The 17163-nt window shown below is 44.6% G+C and overlaps 1 protein-coding gene across 1 annotated transcript in view; it reads left to right on the forward strand.

The window, feature by feature from the left end:
- Graf (GTPase regulator associated with FAK) overlaps positions 1–17163 on the forward strand; it is a 60904-nt gene that overhangs the window by 16876 nt on the left and 26865 nt on the right. The window contains exons 8-21 of the mRNA XM_069506023.1: positions 1109–1206; positions 2491–2697; positions 2748–2855; positions 2903–3037; positions 3085–3219; positions 3267–3584; positions 3632–3766; positions 3814–3948; positions 3996–4130; positions 4178–4253; positions 4313–4494; positions 4931–5091; positions 5169–5456; positions 5541–5819. Of these exons, the coding sequence (XP_069362124.1) occupies positions 1109–1206; positions 2491–2697; positions 2748–2855; positions 2903–3037; positions 3085–3219; positions 3267–3584; positions 3632–3766; positions 3814–3948; positions 3996–4130; positions 4178–4253; positions 4313–4494; positions 4931–5091; positions 5169–5456; positions 5541–5819 (2392 nt within the window). The remainder of the gene's footprint in view (positions 1–1108; positions 1207–2490; positions 2698–2747; positions 2856–2902; positions 3038–3084; positions 3220–3266; positions 3585–3631; positions 3767–3813; positions 3949–3995; positions 4131–4177; positions 4254–4312; positions 4495–4930; positions 5092–5168; positions 5457–5540; positions 5820–17163) is intronic.

Genomic DNA, 17163 nt, shown 5'->3' on the forward strand with positions numbered 1-17163 from the left:
ATATCAATGACTTGTTGCATGACAACAACATCACGGGGTACACGAAACCTAGTGCAATTTAACCCGTCAAAGACACAAGTTTGTGCGTTTACCGCCAAGAAGACCCCTTTTACCATGCCTCTTCTCTTTCGGGACACTCCCATTACTCCTTCCAACAGTATTGGGATTCTTGGTGTCCACATTTCGAGCGAGGTCCAATTTCGGGATCATTTGGAATGTAAGGCCAAATTAGCATCCAACATGCTTGGGGTGCTCAACAGAGCAAAGCGGTACTTCACGCCCGAGCACAGGCTCCTGCTCTATAAAGTGCAAGTCCGCCCACATATGGAGTACTGTTCTTACCTTTGGGCCGGAGCACCCCAATACAAACTCCTCCTCCTCCTTCCATTTGATCGGATCCAAAGGCGGGCTGTTCGACTTGTGAACGATCCCAAACTAACCGGCTCGTTGGAAAGCCTGGAACACCGCAGAGACGTAAGCTCTCTTTGCGTGTTCTATCGCCTCTATAATGGATAGTGTTCCGAAGAGTTGTTTGATCTCATTCCACCCTCCTCTTTCTGCAACCGCACCGCACGCCACCGCAATCAATGCCACCCTCACCACCTGGGTTTCTGGAGCACTTCACCCACCCGTTGTGCCAGATCCTTTTTTCCACGCACATGCAAACTGTGGAATTAACTCCCTTCGGTGGTGTTCCCTTTAGATTACAACATGGACCAACAAATTCCTAAAACGTCGGCAACGCATCGGCGGTTCCTCTGGTGCTGCAAATGTTCATGAGCGGTGGTAATCTCTTAACATCAGGTGACTCGCCTGCTCGTTTGCTGACTATCTCTATTAAAAATAATAATAATATATGATAATAATAATAACGGTAGATCGCTGATGATGCGATCCACCGCTTCGTCTCAAGTTCGTGTCCGGTGCTCGCGGCCATGATTCTACGAAACTTGTGGAACGTATGTCGTGCGTAAACAGATATCTTAGTGATTCTTTCATATTTTCGTTATATTATACTTAACTTATATAATTAATTCATTAAAAAATGGAAAGTTTTCAATATTCATGAGTGGTAGCATGGTCGCTAATTGGAACGCGTATGTTGCAGAGGCGTTCGGCACGACGTGGAGCAAGCAGTACGCGACGTACGAGAAGAGCTCGTGCGTGCTGTCGCTCGTGCCCTTCAACCAGATCAACGTCAAGATCGTACGTATCACCTTCCGCTACCGCTTGTCGCTCCGCTCGCGGCTCCACGCATTCGCTCAGCACTAAACATTTAAATTCCTTTTGATGCTAGCTTTCCTCCATTCCTTTTTTTTCCATTTTCTATATTATGCGCATATTTACGATTCAAATGAGACGACATCTCTAATCTTGAATCTTAATTTTTTCAATATATTATTACCGATTTTTACATCATTTGGCGAATATTTTTACTGTTTCATTTTCGAGTCCTAGTAATTAATTCCTCGAGTACTTAACAATGGTACCAAATCAACGTCCTCCTAAATGGGTATTTTGTAACACAAGAAAGTTTAACCGGTTACCACTCCTTACCTGCTTGTCGAGCGAATATATAAGTTTTCACGCCAAACGGTGTTCATCTCTTTCTCAAAAAATTTAGTAATCAATTAATTATCCATACCTCTAACACTCCTATTTCAGAGCTCCTCAGATCAGGCATCTTACCTAAGATTTGGAAACGATCCATTATTGTCCCTATTCATAAAAGCGGTGATAAGCACAATATAAAGAATTATCGTAGGATCTCGAAGTTGTCAGTCATCCCAAAATTGTTTCAAAAAATTGTGAATGATTATTGCGTTATTCCCGGCAGTGCGACCTTTACTGTTAACGTGTGCGCTCCACGGAGACAAATCTTTGCGAGATGCTGGATACGATTTTAGATGCTATGGAAAAGGGATTTCACATTGATGCCGTGTATACAGATTACTCCAAGGCGTTTGATAAAATTTCCCATAACTTATTAATTGCTAAAATGGAAGCGATAGATATTCACGGCGACCTTTTGAGATGACTCACGTCGTATCTGCGTGAAAGGACCCAAGCGGTAACTGTCAAGGGTTATACAACATTTGTGCCAATAACATCTGGCGTGCCACAGGGCTCCCACCTCGGCCTCGACTCTTTAATATATTTATCAACGATGTGGTCAAATGTATAAAAAATTCTCAGTTATTAAAACGGAAATAGATTGTAATAGTTTGCAGGAAGATTTAGACGCCTTACAGAATATTGCTCAAACAAGGGTTTACACCTGAACGTTGACAAAATATGTTGCTCAGTCTCCTTTACAAGAAAGAAGACAGTGTCTACTCATAATTACTATTTATCGGGTAAAATACTCCCAGAGTCGACGAGGTGATGGTTACACCTACCGAGTCGTGAAGCGAGGCAGTCAAATGACACTGACTCGCCACTGTACTCGGTAGGTGTAATCGTACCATGAGAGACCCTTCCCCGGCGCAGGCGGGCAGCGCGGAGAGCGTGCCGCTGGCGGGCGCGCGCGCCGCGCAGGACGTGGAGCGGCGCTTCTGCTGGGAGGCCGTGCCCGCCGAGCGCGAGCGCGCGCCGCTCACGCTGCAGGCGCTCGGCGAGCGCGACCGCGCCGCCTGGCTGCGCGCGCTCGACGCGCTCGCGCCGCACCGACAGGTGAGCGACATGCTGTACAAACTTGCATAGCCGCGCGCGCGGCGCAGGACGTGGAGCGGCGCTTCTGCTGGGAGGCCGTGCCCGCCGAGCGCGAGCGCGCGCCGCTCACGCTGCAGGCGCTCGGCGAGCGCGACCGCGCCGCCTGGCTGCGCGCGCTCGACGCGCTCGCGCCGCACCGACAGGTGAGCGACATGCTGTACAAACTTGCATAGCCGCGCGCGCGGCGCAGGACGTGGAGCGGCGCTTCTGCTGGGAGGCCGTGCCCGCCGAGCGCGAGCGCGCGCCGCTCACGCTGCAGGCGCTCGGCGAGCGCGACCGCGCCGCCTGGCTGCGCGCGCTCGACGCGCTCGCGCCGCACCGACAGGTGAGCGACATGCTGTACAAACTTGCATAGCCGCGCGCGCGGCGCAGGACGTGGAGCGGCGCTTCTGCTGGGAGGCCGTGCCCGCCGAGCGCGAGCGCGCGCCGCTCACGCTGCAGGCGCTCGGCGAGCGCGACCGCGCCGCCTGGCTGCGCGCGCTCGACGCGCTCGCGCCGCACCGACAGGTGAGCGACATGCTGTACAAACTTGCATAGCCGCGCGCGCGGCGCAGGACGTGGAGCGGCGCTTCTGCTGGGAGGCCGTGCCCGCCGAGCGCGAGCGCGCGCCGCTCACGCTGCAGGCGCTCGGCGAGCGCGACCCGCGCCGCCTGGCTGCGCGCGCTCGACGCGCTCGCGCCGCACCGACAGGTGAGCGACATGCTGTACAAACTTGCATAGCCGCGCGCGCGGCGCAGGACGTGGAGCGGCGCTTCTGCTGGGAGGCCGTGCCCGCCGAGCGCGAGCGCGCGCCGCTCACGCTGCAGGCGCTCGGCGAGCGCGACCGCGCCGCCTGGCTGCGCGCGCTCGACGCGCTCGCGCCGCACCGACAGGTGAGCGACATGCTGTACAAACTTGCATAGCCGCGCGCGCGGCGCAGGACGTGGAGCGGCGCTTCTGCTGGGAGGCCGTGCCCGCCGAGCGCGAGCGCGCGCCGCTCACGCTGCAGGCGCTCGGCGAGCGCGACCGCGCCGCCTGGCTGCGCGCGCTCGACGCGCTCGCGCCGCACCGACAGGTGAGCGACATGCTGTACAAACTTGCATAGCCGCGCGCGCGGCGCAGGACGTGGAGCGGCGCTTCTGCTGGGAGGCCGTGCCCGCCGAGCGCGAGCGCGCGCCGCTCACGCTGCAGGCGCTCGGCGAGCGCGACCGCGCCGCCTGGCTGCGCGCGCTCGACGCGCTCGCGCCGCACCGACAGGTGAGCGACATGCTGTACAAACTTGCATAGCCGCGCGCGCGGCGCAGGACGTGGAGCGGCGCTTCTGCTGGGAGGCCGTGCCCGCCGAGCGCGAGCGCGCGCCGCTCACGCTGCAGGCGCTCGGCGAGCGCGACCGCGCCGCCTGGCTGCGCGCGCTCGACGCGCTCGCGCCGCACCGACAGGTGAGCGACATGCTGTACAAACTTGCATAGCCGCGCGCGCGGCGCAGGACGTGGAGCGGCGCTTCTGCTGGGAGGCCGTGCCCGCCGAGCGCGAGCGCGCGCCGCTCACGCTGCAGGCGCTCGGCGAGCGCGACCGCGCCGCCTGGCTGCGCGCGCTCGACGCGCTCGCGCCGCACCGACAGGTGAGCGACATGCTGTACAAACTTGCATAGCCGCGCGCGCGGCGCAGGACGTGGAGCGGCGCTTCTGCTGGGAGGCCGTGCCCGCCGAGCGCGAGCGCGCGCCGCTCACGCTGCAGGCGCTCGGCGAGCGCGACCGCGCCGCCTGGCTGCGCGCGCTCGACGCGCTCGCGCCGCACCGACAGGTGAGCGACATGCTGTACAAACGTTATTTCTCGTACGTTCGTTCTCGTTATTTCGCTTTAAATCTTCCAATTTATACATTTGACGAAAAAAGCTAAGCATAAATTTGCTGTATCTCAGTTCGTATTTGTTGTAGAAAATTTATAAAAAGCATTGCTTTTGTTTTTTAAAAGCTACAATTTAGCTCTCTACACTTTTTTTTGAAAAAATGCATATTTTTAAAGTTATTCGCAAAAACTATTTAAAAAAGACAATTTTTTCGTCAAAAAATTGTTACTTTCAACTTCGAATAACTCAAAAATATTTCAATTAGTATTATATATACTAATTAAAATACTTTTTTAGCGTATGTTCGCCAAGTCCTCTTTTAGCGGAATTTATTTAAAGTGTAGGTAAACTCTTAAATGAAATTGTAAAACGCATGTGTGTGTTGCGAAGCCGACGGCGGCGACGGCGACGGCGACGGCGACGGCGACGGCGACGGCGACGGCGACGGGCGACGAGGAGGCGTGGCCGCTGGACGACGCGGGGTTCGCGTTCGTGCGGCGCATCATCGCGGCGCTGGAGGCGCGCGGCCTCGACGAGCAGGGCCTCTACAGGTAACGGCTAGTGAGTGACGTCACCCACCGCCCGATGACGACACAGTTGTATACGAGCGAGTGGTCGGTGTGCGCAGGGTGGCGGGCGTGTCGTCCAAGGTGGCGCGGCTGGTGGCGCTGGGGCGCGCGCGCAGCCTGCCCGCGGCGCTGGACGCCGAGTGGGAGAGCAAGACGCTGACGTCGGCGCTCAAGGCCTACCTGCGCGCGCTGCCCGACCCGCTGCTGACGCGCGCGCTGCACCACGCCTTCCTGCTGGCCGCCAAGAGCGAGCGCGCCGCGCGCCTGCACGCGCTGCACGCGCTCGTGCACGCGCTGCCGCCGCGCAACCGCGACATGCTGCGCCTCGTGCTCGCGCATCTGTGCAGGTAACCACCACCACCACCAGCTGCCACGTGTTGTACTGTACATACACGTTACGTTCTAATTGCACGTTCACAATGCCGATGCAGGGTGGCGGCGCGCAGCGAGCGCAACCTGATGACGGCGTCCAACCTCGCCGTGTGCTTCGGGCCCACGCTGCTGCGCGCCGAGCGCGAGACCGTCGCCTCCATCCTCGAGCTCAAGTTCTACAACGTGCTGGTGGAGGCGCTGCTCGACCACTTCGCGGCCGTCTTCAGCCCCGAGCCGCCGCCCGCGCCGCCCGCCGCGCCGCCCGCCGCGCCGCCCGCCGCGCCGCCCGCCGCGCCGCCCGCCGCGCCGCCCGCCCTGCACCACAACGGCGTACCGGGGTGAGTGATGTGGATGTCGACTGGCGGACTGAAACAGTTGCGGATGTTAGTGGTAGAGGTATATTTGTGGTGCACAATTCAGACGCCAGAACCAAATAAAATGTGAGGACATATTTATTGAGTGTAGTGTACCGAGAGAGAGAGAGAGATGGCAATAAAGGGGGCCACCCTTGGACTAAAAAATCAAATTATAACTAATTTCGGGATCCATGTGCAAGATCAGGCGCGCGGAGATTCAGCGCTCGGTCTACTTGGAGGTTCTGGAACATCAACTTGGAGGTTCTGGAACATCAACTTGGAGGTTCTGGAACATCAACTTGGAGGTTCTGGAACATCAACTTGGAGGTTCTGGAACATCAACTTGGAGGTTCTGGAACATCAACTTGGAGGTTCTGGAACATCAACTTGGAGGTTCTGGAACATCAACTTTGTGGGGGTTGTTAATGATAGAAATGATAACGATAATGTCCTTCGATAGCTCCTTTAATGATACTAATTGATAATTGATATGATAATGATATGATGAGTGCGATTCGCGGCGCGGCCGGTGGTGCACTGTCTTTGTGAACTGCTAGGCGCCAGCACGAGGATTGCGTAAACTGCTGACGCCGCACAGTTCAGTGTTCGGTGCACACAGTGTCCCGAACATGCTCCCGCCCGCGAGATTAGGGTGCGAGATGAAATGATAATAATGAGAATGCTAAAGCAATTGACAAAAAGGCAATGAATTGATATACATTTTTTTTTGATATTTAAAGTCTCTAACGTTGTTGATTCTTAAAGTCTCTAAATTGATATTTGAAAGTCTCTATACACTTTGATCCTTCTTGATAATCACTAAACACTTTACACACTTTTTTAGTACACACTTTACACACTAAACTTTACACACATTTTTGATATTGGTGACATGGCCATATCGAGCATCTCAATGTTTTCTCTATCTTTCTTGATATTATGGTGATGATGATTCTTCTTTTGTCCAGTTTAAGGGTAAGAGTGATATCTTAGCTACTGGTCTTTTTATAAACCCATTCTTGGTCTTTAAAGTTACTACTCTCACTAGCCCATCCTGTCCCGGATGTACTTCCTGTGACGTTGTAAATTTTGAACTACTAATTAGCGTTTCGCTTTTAATTAAAATCTATTTTGTTCAAAGTATGTTGGTGCCACCTAGCATCAAGGTGCAGAACTACGCGTGGGTCGATGTTCAGAGTTCATTCGAGCCACAATAGATGGCGTTTGCTTCGTTGTCAATTGTCGTAAAAATAAAACAAAATAATTAAATAAAACCATAATATCATTTGTTTATTGTTAAGTCATTAACAAAACGGTTCTTATAATATATCCTTAGGTTCCGCAAATATTCAAAAATGAATTGGCTTTATGATCAAACTAACTGAGAGCGGCAACACTCGGGTTGCGTCTGGCAACACCGATTGCTGAGATTTAGAATTTTCCTGAGGACAACATGTGAAGACGAATTTTTTTCGTTCCAGGAAAATCTCACTTCTTTTCGCCCATGGCTTCGCCTGGAAAAATACAATAGTCATAAATTTTAGTCATCCTAACGTATTTTCAATGTTTCATCAGTTATGGTGAGTGAAAAATCAAGTAATGTGGATTCGACAAAATGGCGGTTTGGTTAGAGAAATCCTAATCTCATGATTTCTTTCAGTTCCAGTTATTTTAACTTCCCAAATAAATGAGGATAATGGGTTGTGGGTGGACTTCTGAAAACCATTGGTGGCCAGGAGTTCAATAGGTGAGTTGTGTTTGATCGGGAAAATTCCACGTGTCGAAATTTTCACACAGCACAAATTATAATCTTGTTTTTCTTTGTTACAGGGTTTACGTTTACGTTTTACGTTTAGCTTCAGTTTTCCGTTTTAGTTTTACGTTTACGTTTTACGTTTAGCTTCAGTTTTCCGTTTTAGTTTTACGTTTACGTTTTACGTTTAGCTTCAGTTTTCCGTTTTAGTTTTCCGTTTGCGTTTTCGGTTTTCGTATTTATTTCTTTGCACATTCACGTTGACAACTTAATTGCTATGGATAAGACTTGGTGAAAATCTTTGTAATGAAACATTTCGGTTGTGAAGAATCAAATAAATTGAGTTTTGGATCTTGGCCGATGCCGTCCAGCTACCTTGCAGTCTTCGCACCTACAAGTAAGCAAATGTTTGTATCCTGCAACAGTTTAGTGAACCTTCTTAGTGTATGTGTACAGTAAGAACCCTGTCTTTACTACTGAGCTTTTATTTTGAAACAATTTTATGAATTTTACTGTGTCATTGTCTATTCCATGCCAATGGCATCTTAAATTTAAAACATAGATTTTATGTACTATCTACCTAAGGCATTCTAATGTATCTAAATTAAGTCTTGGCATTAAGCTAGAATAACTAAGCATTATTAGCCATCCTTATGTATTAAGCGACCCCGGTAAAGGTTACATTAAAAACAATTTTGCCTAACGTCTAGCAAATTTCATTTATAACACCTCATATACATTACAAGGGAGTCGACGGCTAGCTTCTATTCTTAACTAGGTAGATAGATCAAGTAAAGTAAATTATTTTTTTTTCCTCTAATCTTTGTAAGGTGGTAGATTATTCCGTATCCGGGTATATTTCTATTCCGCCCAATTTTTGATAATTTAGAATTAATTAAGGCACCTTCTCAATTTTACAATATTTGTGCGATTGATAATGAACAAATTCATACCATCACTTCTTTTGAAAACTTATCATCTCAACAGAAAGAATTAGCCCAATCTGTAGTAAATAAATTTTTAGATATTTCTTCAGAGAAAATTGGATTGGGTAGAACAAAATTAATTGAACATGTTATTGACACCGGTGATGCCTTGCCAATAAAAATAAAACAATATCCACTTTCTCCCGAAAAGAAGGAAGCTTTAAGTAAAGAGTTAGATAGGATGCTGGAAATGGACGTAGTTACTCCGAGTGAAAGCCCTTGGAATAACCCAGCAATTTTAGTGAAAAAGGCAAATGGAGACTGGAGATTTTGCCTAGATTGCAGGAAATTAAATTCAGTGACAAAGGGGGATTCATACTCAATACCGTACATTCCACAAATTCTAGATAGCTTGAAAGAGGCAAGGTTTTTATCATCGATTGATTTAAGTTCAAGTTTCTGGCAAATTCCGTTAGCTAACGACTCTCAGGAAAAAACCAGTTTTACAGTTCCTGGTAGAGGGTTATTCAAATTTAAAGTCATGCCGTTTGGCCTATGCGGTGCACCAGCACGACAGCAGAGGTTAATGGACCAGTTATTTAATCAAAATTTTTGTAGTGATATTGAAAATGGAATAGTATTTTGTTATATAGATGATATTGTTATTTGTTCTGCTGATTTTGAAACCCATTTAATTTTATTAAACAGAGTTCTGGATAAACTAAAAATGGCTCAACTATCCATAAATTTTGAAAAATGTAATTTTTTTAGAAACTCTTTGAAATATTTAGGGTATATAGTGGATGAATTTGGTTTACGCACAGATCCTGGAAAAGTTGCCGCAGTTTTGAACTTTCCGACCCCAAAAACTGCACAGGAGGTAAAGATTTTCCTAGGCACTTGTTCTTGGTACAGGCGCTTTATTAGGAATTTTTCAACCATCGCTGCACCACTCAATAGACTAACGAGTAAAGGAAAGAACGCACCTAAATTTGAGTGGAGCGAACAGGCAGAGGTAGCATTTAATACATTGAAGAATGCGTTGGTAACCGCACCTGTTCTTGCGGTACCGAATTTTGAAAAACCATTCAAAATACATTGTGATGCTTCTGCATATGGTGTTGGCGGTATGCTAACGCAAGAAACCGATGGTTGCGATCATCCCATTGCGTATGTCAGTAGGAGCCTAAATAAAAACGAAAGGAATTACAGCGCGACGGAACGCGAGGCTCTAGCTGTGATTTTTGCAGTGGAGAAATTTCAGGCTTATTTTGGTTCCAAGCCAGTCACAATTATCACAGACCATGCATCCCTAAAGTGGTTCTTAAATTTAGAAAATCCCTCAGGACGACTCGCCAGATGGGGTTGTAGATTATCACAGTATAATTTTGTTATCGAACATAGGAAGGGTTGTGATAATGTAGTTCCGGATACCTTGTCGAGACTCATACACGTAGATGTAGTTGGTGATCGTAATGATAACTCTAGTCAACAAGTTTTGGTAGATGACTGGTATGACAAAACATTTAATGGCTGTAAAATCAATCCAGCAAATTTTCCGAATTTTAGTATTTTGAACGATAAACTATATCGTTACAGTAAATGTAAATACCAGCTTCTCAGTGAGTTCGACTGGAAAGAGGTAGTCCACAAGAACGACATCCTTAGAATTATGCAACAAAACCATGCAGATGCGACGGCAGGTCATTTTGGTGTGTTCAAAACTCATCGCAGATTATCCCTCAGATATTTTTGGCGTGGTATGTATAAGGACGTGGTTGAGTACGTTAAGAATTGTGATACTTGCTCTGCGTATAAACACACGACATCAGCCACTCCAGGTCTGCTAGGGAAGCCTAAAGTCTGCGAGAGACCTTTTCAGGTCATTTCGGCTGATTTAGTCGGACCTTTGCCTAGGTCTAAATCAGGATTTACATTTCTTTTTGTGGTGACGTGTTGTTTTTCGAAATATACAATGTTGTTTCCGTTACGGCGTGCCACAGGTGCCGCTGTTGTTAAAGCGCTAGAGAATTTTGTATTTTTGAACCATAGTGTTCCAGAGACTGTGATTGTGGACAATGGGTCCCAATTTACAGGATCTGAATTCCGTAATCTCATTAAGCGTTATAATATTCCGAAATTACACTACACACCACTGTACACTCCGCAAGTTAACCTTGTTGAGAGGTACAATAAGGTTGTTATGACTGCTGTAGCCGCTTTTGTGAAAGATAACCACAGGTCCTGGGACGAAAACCTGTACAAGGTCCAGTTCGCCATAAACAGTGCGGTTAATGAATCCACTGGATTCTCCCCGTTCTTCCTTGTCCACGCTAGAGAACCGGTCTTAAATGGTTCCTTCTATAAGGACACGGATAAGGAGTACGAGGCCGGAATTCCAAGGGAGGAATACGCAGGTAAGTTTGGAACTTTGGAGGACATATTTGGTCAGGTTAGGAGAAATTTGTTTCAGGCTCATGCAGAGTATGCAACGCATTACAACTTAAGGCGTAGGTCTGCAAGCTATTCTGTTGGGGACATAGTGTGGAAAAAGACCTATCCACAAAGCGACGCTACAAATTTTTTCGCAGCTAAGCTGGCACCTAAGTATGAAAAGTGCAGGGTTGTCAAGGTTTTGTCACCTTTGGTTTACGAACTAGTTAGAGTAGCTGACAACCACCCAATAGGCACTTGGCATATTAAGGATATTAAGAAGTAGATATTTGCCATTACTTAGTTTGGTCTAAACTGTTTGAATATTTAAGTTATCAATATTCAATTAGGAATTTGAATGAGTGTAGTGATGTTCTGAGTTAACAGTTACATTACCATGGTTCAGTTGAGGAGGAATGTAGTGGATGTATGTAGGGATGAATATGTGATGATTGGAATGCTTGTGGTAGACCAACCGGTTGAGAAAGTAAAAATGCAAATATCGTACTTTGGGGATAACGAAAAGGGGGGGTTTTGTGTTTTGTTTTCGTTTTCCTTCTAGATAACGGATCATTTCTGTTATTTTTCCGATTCCGTTCCGAGATCTATTTTCTAGGAGAGTTATTTCGTTTTTTTTTTTCTCATATTCCGATTTTGATTCGGTTTTATTTTTCCGAATGGGATAGAGAACGGTTGCCATATCAGATGGACCCGTTCACAACCAGTTTTTCCGTATTTGTTGAGTAACAAATATTACGATGGTAGTTTAAAAGAGTGAACCACCGTAGGCCTAGACGCATTCTATCAGTCAGCTGAGGAATGATGCCAAGATGTTTCCACTCAAGTGTCTTAGACACCATGAAGTTTTTTTGTATATATTCTTTTTAGAAGTTAGGGTTGTGTAGTTAAGTATAATGTATAAAACCTTACACTGTTTTCAGTATATTTATTTTGTTAGACAATTTTCCTTGTTAGTAGTAGATGTGCGTTCACGCGTAACTTCTGTGTTTTTTTTTGTTTGTTTGTTTCAGGCAAATTGTTAGTAGTTGTTGGATGACGCTGAGGGCAGCGTGGTTCAACCTGTTGAACCTTTTCGTAGGAGGGGAAGTATTGTGACGTTGTAAATTTTGAACTACTAATTAGCGTTTCGCTTTTAATTAAAATCTATTTTGTTCAAAGTATGTTGGTGCCACCTAGCATCAAGGTGCAGAACTACGCGTGGGTCGATGTTCAGAGTTCATTCGAGCCACAATAGATGGCGTTTGCTTCGTTGTCAATTGTCGTAAAAATAAAACAAAATAATTAAATAAAACCATAATATCATTTGTTTATTGTTAAGTCATTAACAAAACGGTTCTTATAATATATCCTTAGGTTCCGCAAATATTCAAAAATGAATTGGCTTTATGATCAAACTAACTGAGAGCGGCAACACTCGGGTTGCGTCTGGCAACACCGATTGCTGAGATTTAGAATTTTCCTGGAGTCAACATGTGAAGACGAATTTTTTTCGTTCCAGGAAAATCTCACTTCTTTTCGCCCATGGCTTCGCCTGGAAAAATACAATAGTCATAAATTTTAGTCATCCTAACGTATTTTCAATGTTTCATCAGTTATGGTGAGTGAAAAATCAAGTAATGTGGATTCGACAAAATGGCGGTTTGGTTAGAGAAAATCCTAATCTCATGATTTCTTTCAGTTCCAGTTATTTTAACTTCCCAAATAAATGAGGATAATGGGTTGTGGGTGGACTTCTGAAAACCATTGGTGGCCAGGAGTTCAATAGGTGAGTTGTGTTTGATCGGGAAAATTCCACGTGTCGAAATTTTCACACAGCACAAATTATAATCTTGTTTTTCTTTGTTACAGGGTTTACGTTTACGTTTTACGTTTAGCTTCAGTTTTCCGTTTTAGTTTTACGTTTACGTTTTACGTTTAGCTTCAGTTTTCCGTTTTAGTTTTACGTTTACGTTTTACGTTTAGCTTCAGTTTTCCGTTTTAGTTTTCCGTTTGCGTTTTCGGTTTTCGTATTTATTTCTTTTGCACATTCACGTTGACAACTTAATTGCTATGGATAAGACTTGGTGAAAATCTTTGTAATGAAACATTTCGGTTGTGAAGAATCAAATAAATTGAGTTTTGGATCTTGGCCGATGCCGTCCAGCTACCTTGCAGTCTTCGCACCTACAAGTAAGCAAATGTTTGTATCCTGCAACAGTTTAGTGAACCTTCTTAGTGTATGTGTACAGTAAGAACCCTGTCTTTACTACTGAGCTTTTATTTTGAAACAATTTTATGAATTTTACTGTGTCATTGTCTATTCCATGCCAATGGCATCTTAAATTTAAAACATAGATTTTATGTACTATCTACCTAAGGCATTCTAATGTATCTAAATTAAGTCTTGGCATTAAGCTAGAATAACTAAGCATTATTAGCCATCCTTATGTATTAAGCGACCCCGGTAAAGGTTACATTAAAAACAATTTTGCCTAACGTCTAGCAAATTTCATTTATAACACCTCATATACATTACAAGGGAGTCGACGGCTAGCTTCTATTCTTAACTAGGTAGATAGATCAAGTAAAGTAAATTATTTTTTTTTCCTCTAATCTTTGTAAGGTGGTAGATTATTCCGTATCCGGGTATATTTCTATTCCGCCCAATTTACCACCCTTACATTCCGTAACATGACCCATTGCCCATTTTCCTGCTGGTAAACTATCTTCTTTAATTATCACCACGTCTCCTATTTTGACATTTTCCTGTCGTTTGAACCATTTGCTTCTAGCTGATAATTGACTTAAATACTCTGTTTTCCACCTCTTCCAAATGTCTTGCTGCAGTTTGCTTACAAGATGCCATCTCGTTCGCGCGTCATGACTTGTTTCTATGATGGTTAAGTTTGCTCTACCTGATAAAAAGTGTGCCGGTGTCAGAAAATCGAGATCTTCTACATCCTCTGATAGCGCACATAAAGGACGCGAATTGAGACAGGTTTCAATTTGTGATAATAGCGTGGAGTATTCTTCAAATGTTAACTTCTGCTCCCCGATTGTTCTTTTCAGATGATATTTTAGGCTACGCACTGTTCTCTCCTACAGTCCCCCGGCCGTTGGCCATGCCGGAGCGTTATAATGCCAGGTGATATTCATGCTTGTTATTTCTTGATAGAACTGGTCATTAAAAATCTTTTGTAGTTCTTGGTATTCTTCTTGAATTATTCTATTGGCCTTTACGAAATTTGACCCCTGGTCACTGTAAATATGATGAGGAGCCGCCTTCCTGGCTGCCATCCTCCGAAGGGCGGCTAAGAAAGCTTCGCTACTTAAATCTGATACTATTTCCAGATGTACGGCTTTCGTAACCATACAGACAAACACTGCGATATATCCTTTAGTTGTTTTGATTCCTCTGCCTTTGTTGGCCTTCACATCAACGAATCCAGTATAATCCACGCCGGTGTGGTAGAACGGTGGAGCTGGGTCCGTGCGTGACCCTGGTAAATCTCCCATGAGTTGATATTTTATCTCTGGATTATGTTTCCGACATATGATACACTTCCTTAATTCTTTCTTAGTAGCTCTATTTCCTCCAATCACCCAATAATTTCTTCTTAAATTTGATAGTGTTAATCTTGGCCCCCCGTGAAAGGTTAACAGATGCGCTTCAATAATTAATAGTTGCGTTAATCTATGATTATGTGGAATGATAATCGGGTGTTTCATCTCATATGATAAGTCAGCATTCTTTAAGCGTCCTCCTACCCTAAGGATTCCATCTTGATCGATAAATGGCGATAAATTCCATAAATTACTTTTGTTATTTAAGTTGCTAAATTTCTGTAAATGTTCTATATCGCTTGCGAATTCGCTATGTTGCACATTTTTTATTATTTTCAACTTTGATTGTTTCAATTCTTGTAACGTGATATAGGTAGGTTTCGGTTTCAGATTGCATGTCAATGCTCGCTGTATCCATGCTAATATACGACATATTTTTATGAATGAATTATGTTTTTCTAACAAGTGTGTGATAATATTACTGCTTGTGTCCTTTTGAATGATATTTGCTTGACCTATTTTTATTTCATGATTCGTAGAATATTGAATTGGTTTTGTGTTAAAATCATCCATAGATAAGGTTTGTAACCACTCTGGCCCATTCCACCAAATTGTATGCCCTTTTAACTGTGATATGTTTGCACCGCGACTAGCAATATCCGCCGGGTTTTCTTTTGTTTTCACATAACGCCATTTTTCCGGTGCTATAATGTCTTTGATTTGTTTTACTCGGTTCGCCACAAACGGTTTCCAACGAGTAGTCTCTCCTTGCAGCCAGCCGAGCACCACCATCGAATCACTCCAACCATAAATCTTGATATGGTAGCTTTCTTGATAACATTCGATGACCTTGTTCATTAGTTTAGCTAACAGCTGAGCTCCGCACAGCTCCAACCGAGGCAATGATACTGTCTTTTTAATAGGCACCAATTTACTTTTTGCTGTCAGTAGTGTAACATGATATCCTGATTCCTTTTTGATTCTCACGTAAATAGCGGCGGCGTACGCTTTCAAGGACGAGTCGCAAAATCCGTGAAATTCTATGATATTATTTTGAGTATTTCCTACCCAACGTGATATTTCAATTTGATTGATATTTTCCAAATCTGCTCTAATTTTCATCCATTCTGATTTTGCTGTTTGAGATATGACGTCATCCCACTTAGAACATTCCTTCCAAATCATTTGAAAAAGTAATTTTAATGTGGTCGCAATAGGCACCAACCACCCTATCGGATCAAATAACTTAGAAATTTCAGACAATAATATTCTTTTTGTTAGCTTTGTATTTGATATAGGTGTCATGCTGCATTGAAAAGTGAATTTGTCTTCCAAACAATTCCATAGTAATCCTAATGTTTTTCCTGTATTTTCTGACTTGAAATAAAATACTATGTTCTCCTTGTTTTGATTTTCCATGATAGGTGCTAATAGTTGATTTTCATTAGACGACCACTTCCGTAATGTGAAACCTCCTGATTTTAATAAGCTACACAGCTGTGATACCTGATTTTGACCTTCTTCGATAGTATGGGACCCATGAACTAAGTCATCCATGTAAAATGCCTGTTCTACAATTTTTGATACGTCAGGATAATTTTTTCTTTCGTCAGCGGCCAGCTGTCTTAACGTCATCATAGCTAAAAACGGTGCCGCCTTGGTACCATAAGTTATAGTTGTTAATTGATATTCTTGAATCGGTTGGGTGACCGAGTCCCTCCATATAATTTTTTGATACTTTGATGAATTTCACTGATAAAAACCTGCCTATACATTTTTTCTATATCGGCAGTGTAAGCATATTTGTATTGCCGCCATTTGATTAAAAGTGATTGTAAATCTTGCTGTAAGTTTGGGCCTTTGTGCATGACGTCATTCAGGCTTACTGATGATGACGTTTTTGATGATCCGTTGAATACCACTCGGAGTTTAGAAGTTGCTGAGTCAGCACGGTGTACAGCATGGTGAGGAAGGTAACAGTCTACCTCACTTGAAATTTTTGCTGGTATCATGTGACGTAATGATCTGTATTCATTGATAAATGCTTTGTAATCAGCTGATAGGGTAGGATCTTTGCTCATTTTTCTTTCTATATTTCTGAACTGAGCAATTGCTATTTCTTTCGATTTTCCTAGCTCTTCTTCAAAATTCTGTTTAAATGGCAACTCGACCTGATATCTTCCATCTTCTCTTCGCTTTGTTGTCTAGATATAATGATTGATACATTCTTGATCTTCTTCTGATAATGTTGATGACTCATTGATATCTTCTACTTCCCAAAATTTCTGAATATTGTCTATGTTTGATAAAACGACGTTGCAGTGATATGATTTCATATTTCCACACAATAACCATCCCAGTTGAGTTTGCTGGGCCAAGGGTTGTGATTGATTCATCCCTCTTATGATACCTCCTAACATGATAGTTGAATAAATATCTGCTCCAAATAGTATGTCTACTGGTCTGCTACAATAAAATTCCGGGTCTGCTAAATTGATATTCTGGATGTGCTCCCACGTAGGTTTTTCAAATGATATGTTTGGCAAATTTCTGATCAATTTATTTGTGATAAAAACTTCTGTCTTCTTCTTTGACCTCGCCTTATCCCGTTACGCGGGGTCGGCTTTTTTTATCACGTGGCGCCATGTAG

The sequence above is a fragment of the Maniola hyperantus genome, chromosome 22, assembly GCF_902806685.2.
Source record: "Maniola hyperantus chromosome 22, iAphHyp1.2, whole genome shotgun sequence".
In the NCBI taxonomy this organism is placed as follows: Eukaryota; Metazoa; Arthropoda; class Insecta; order Lepidoptera; family Nymphalidae; genus Maniola; species Maniola hyperantus.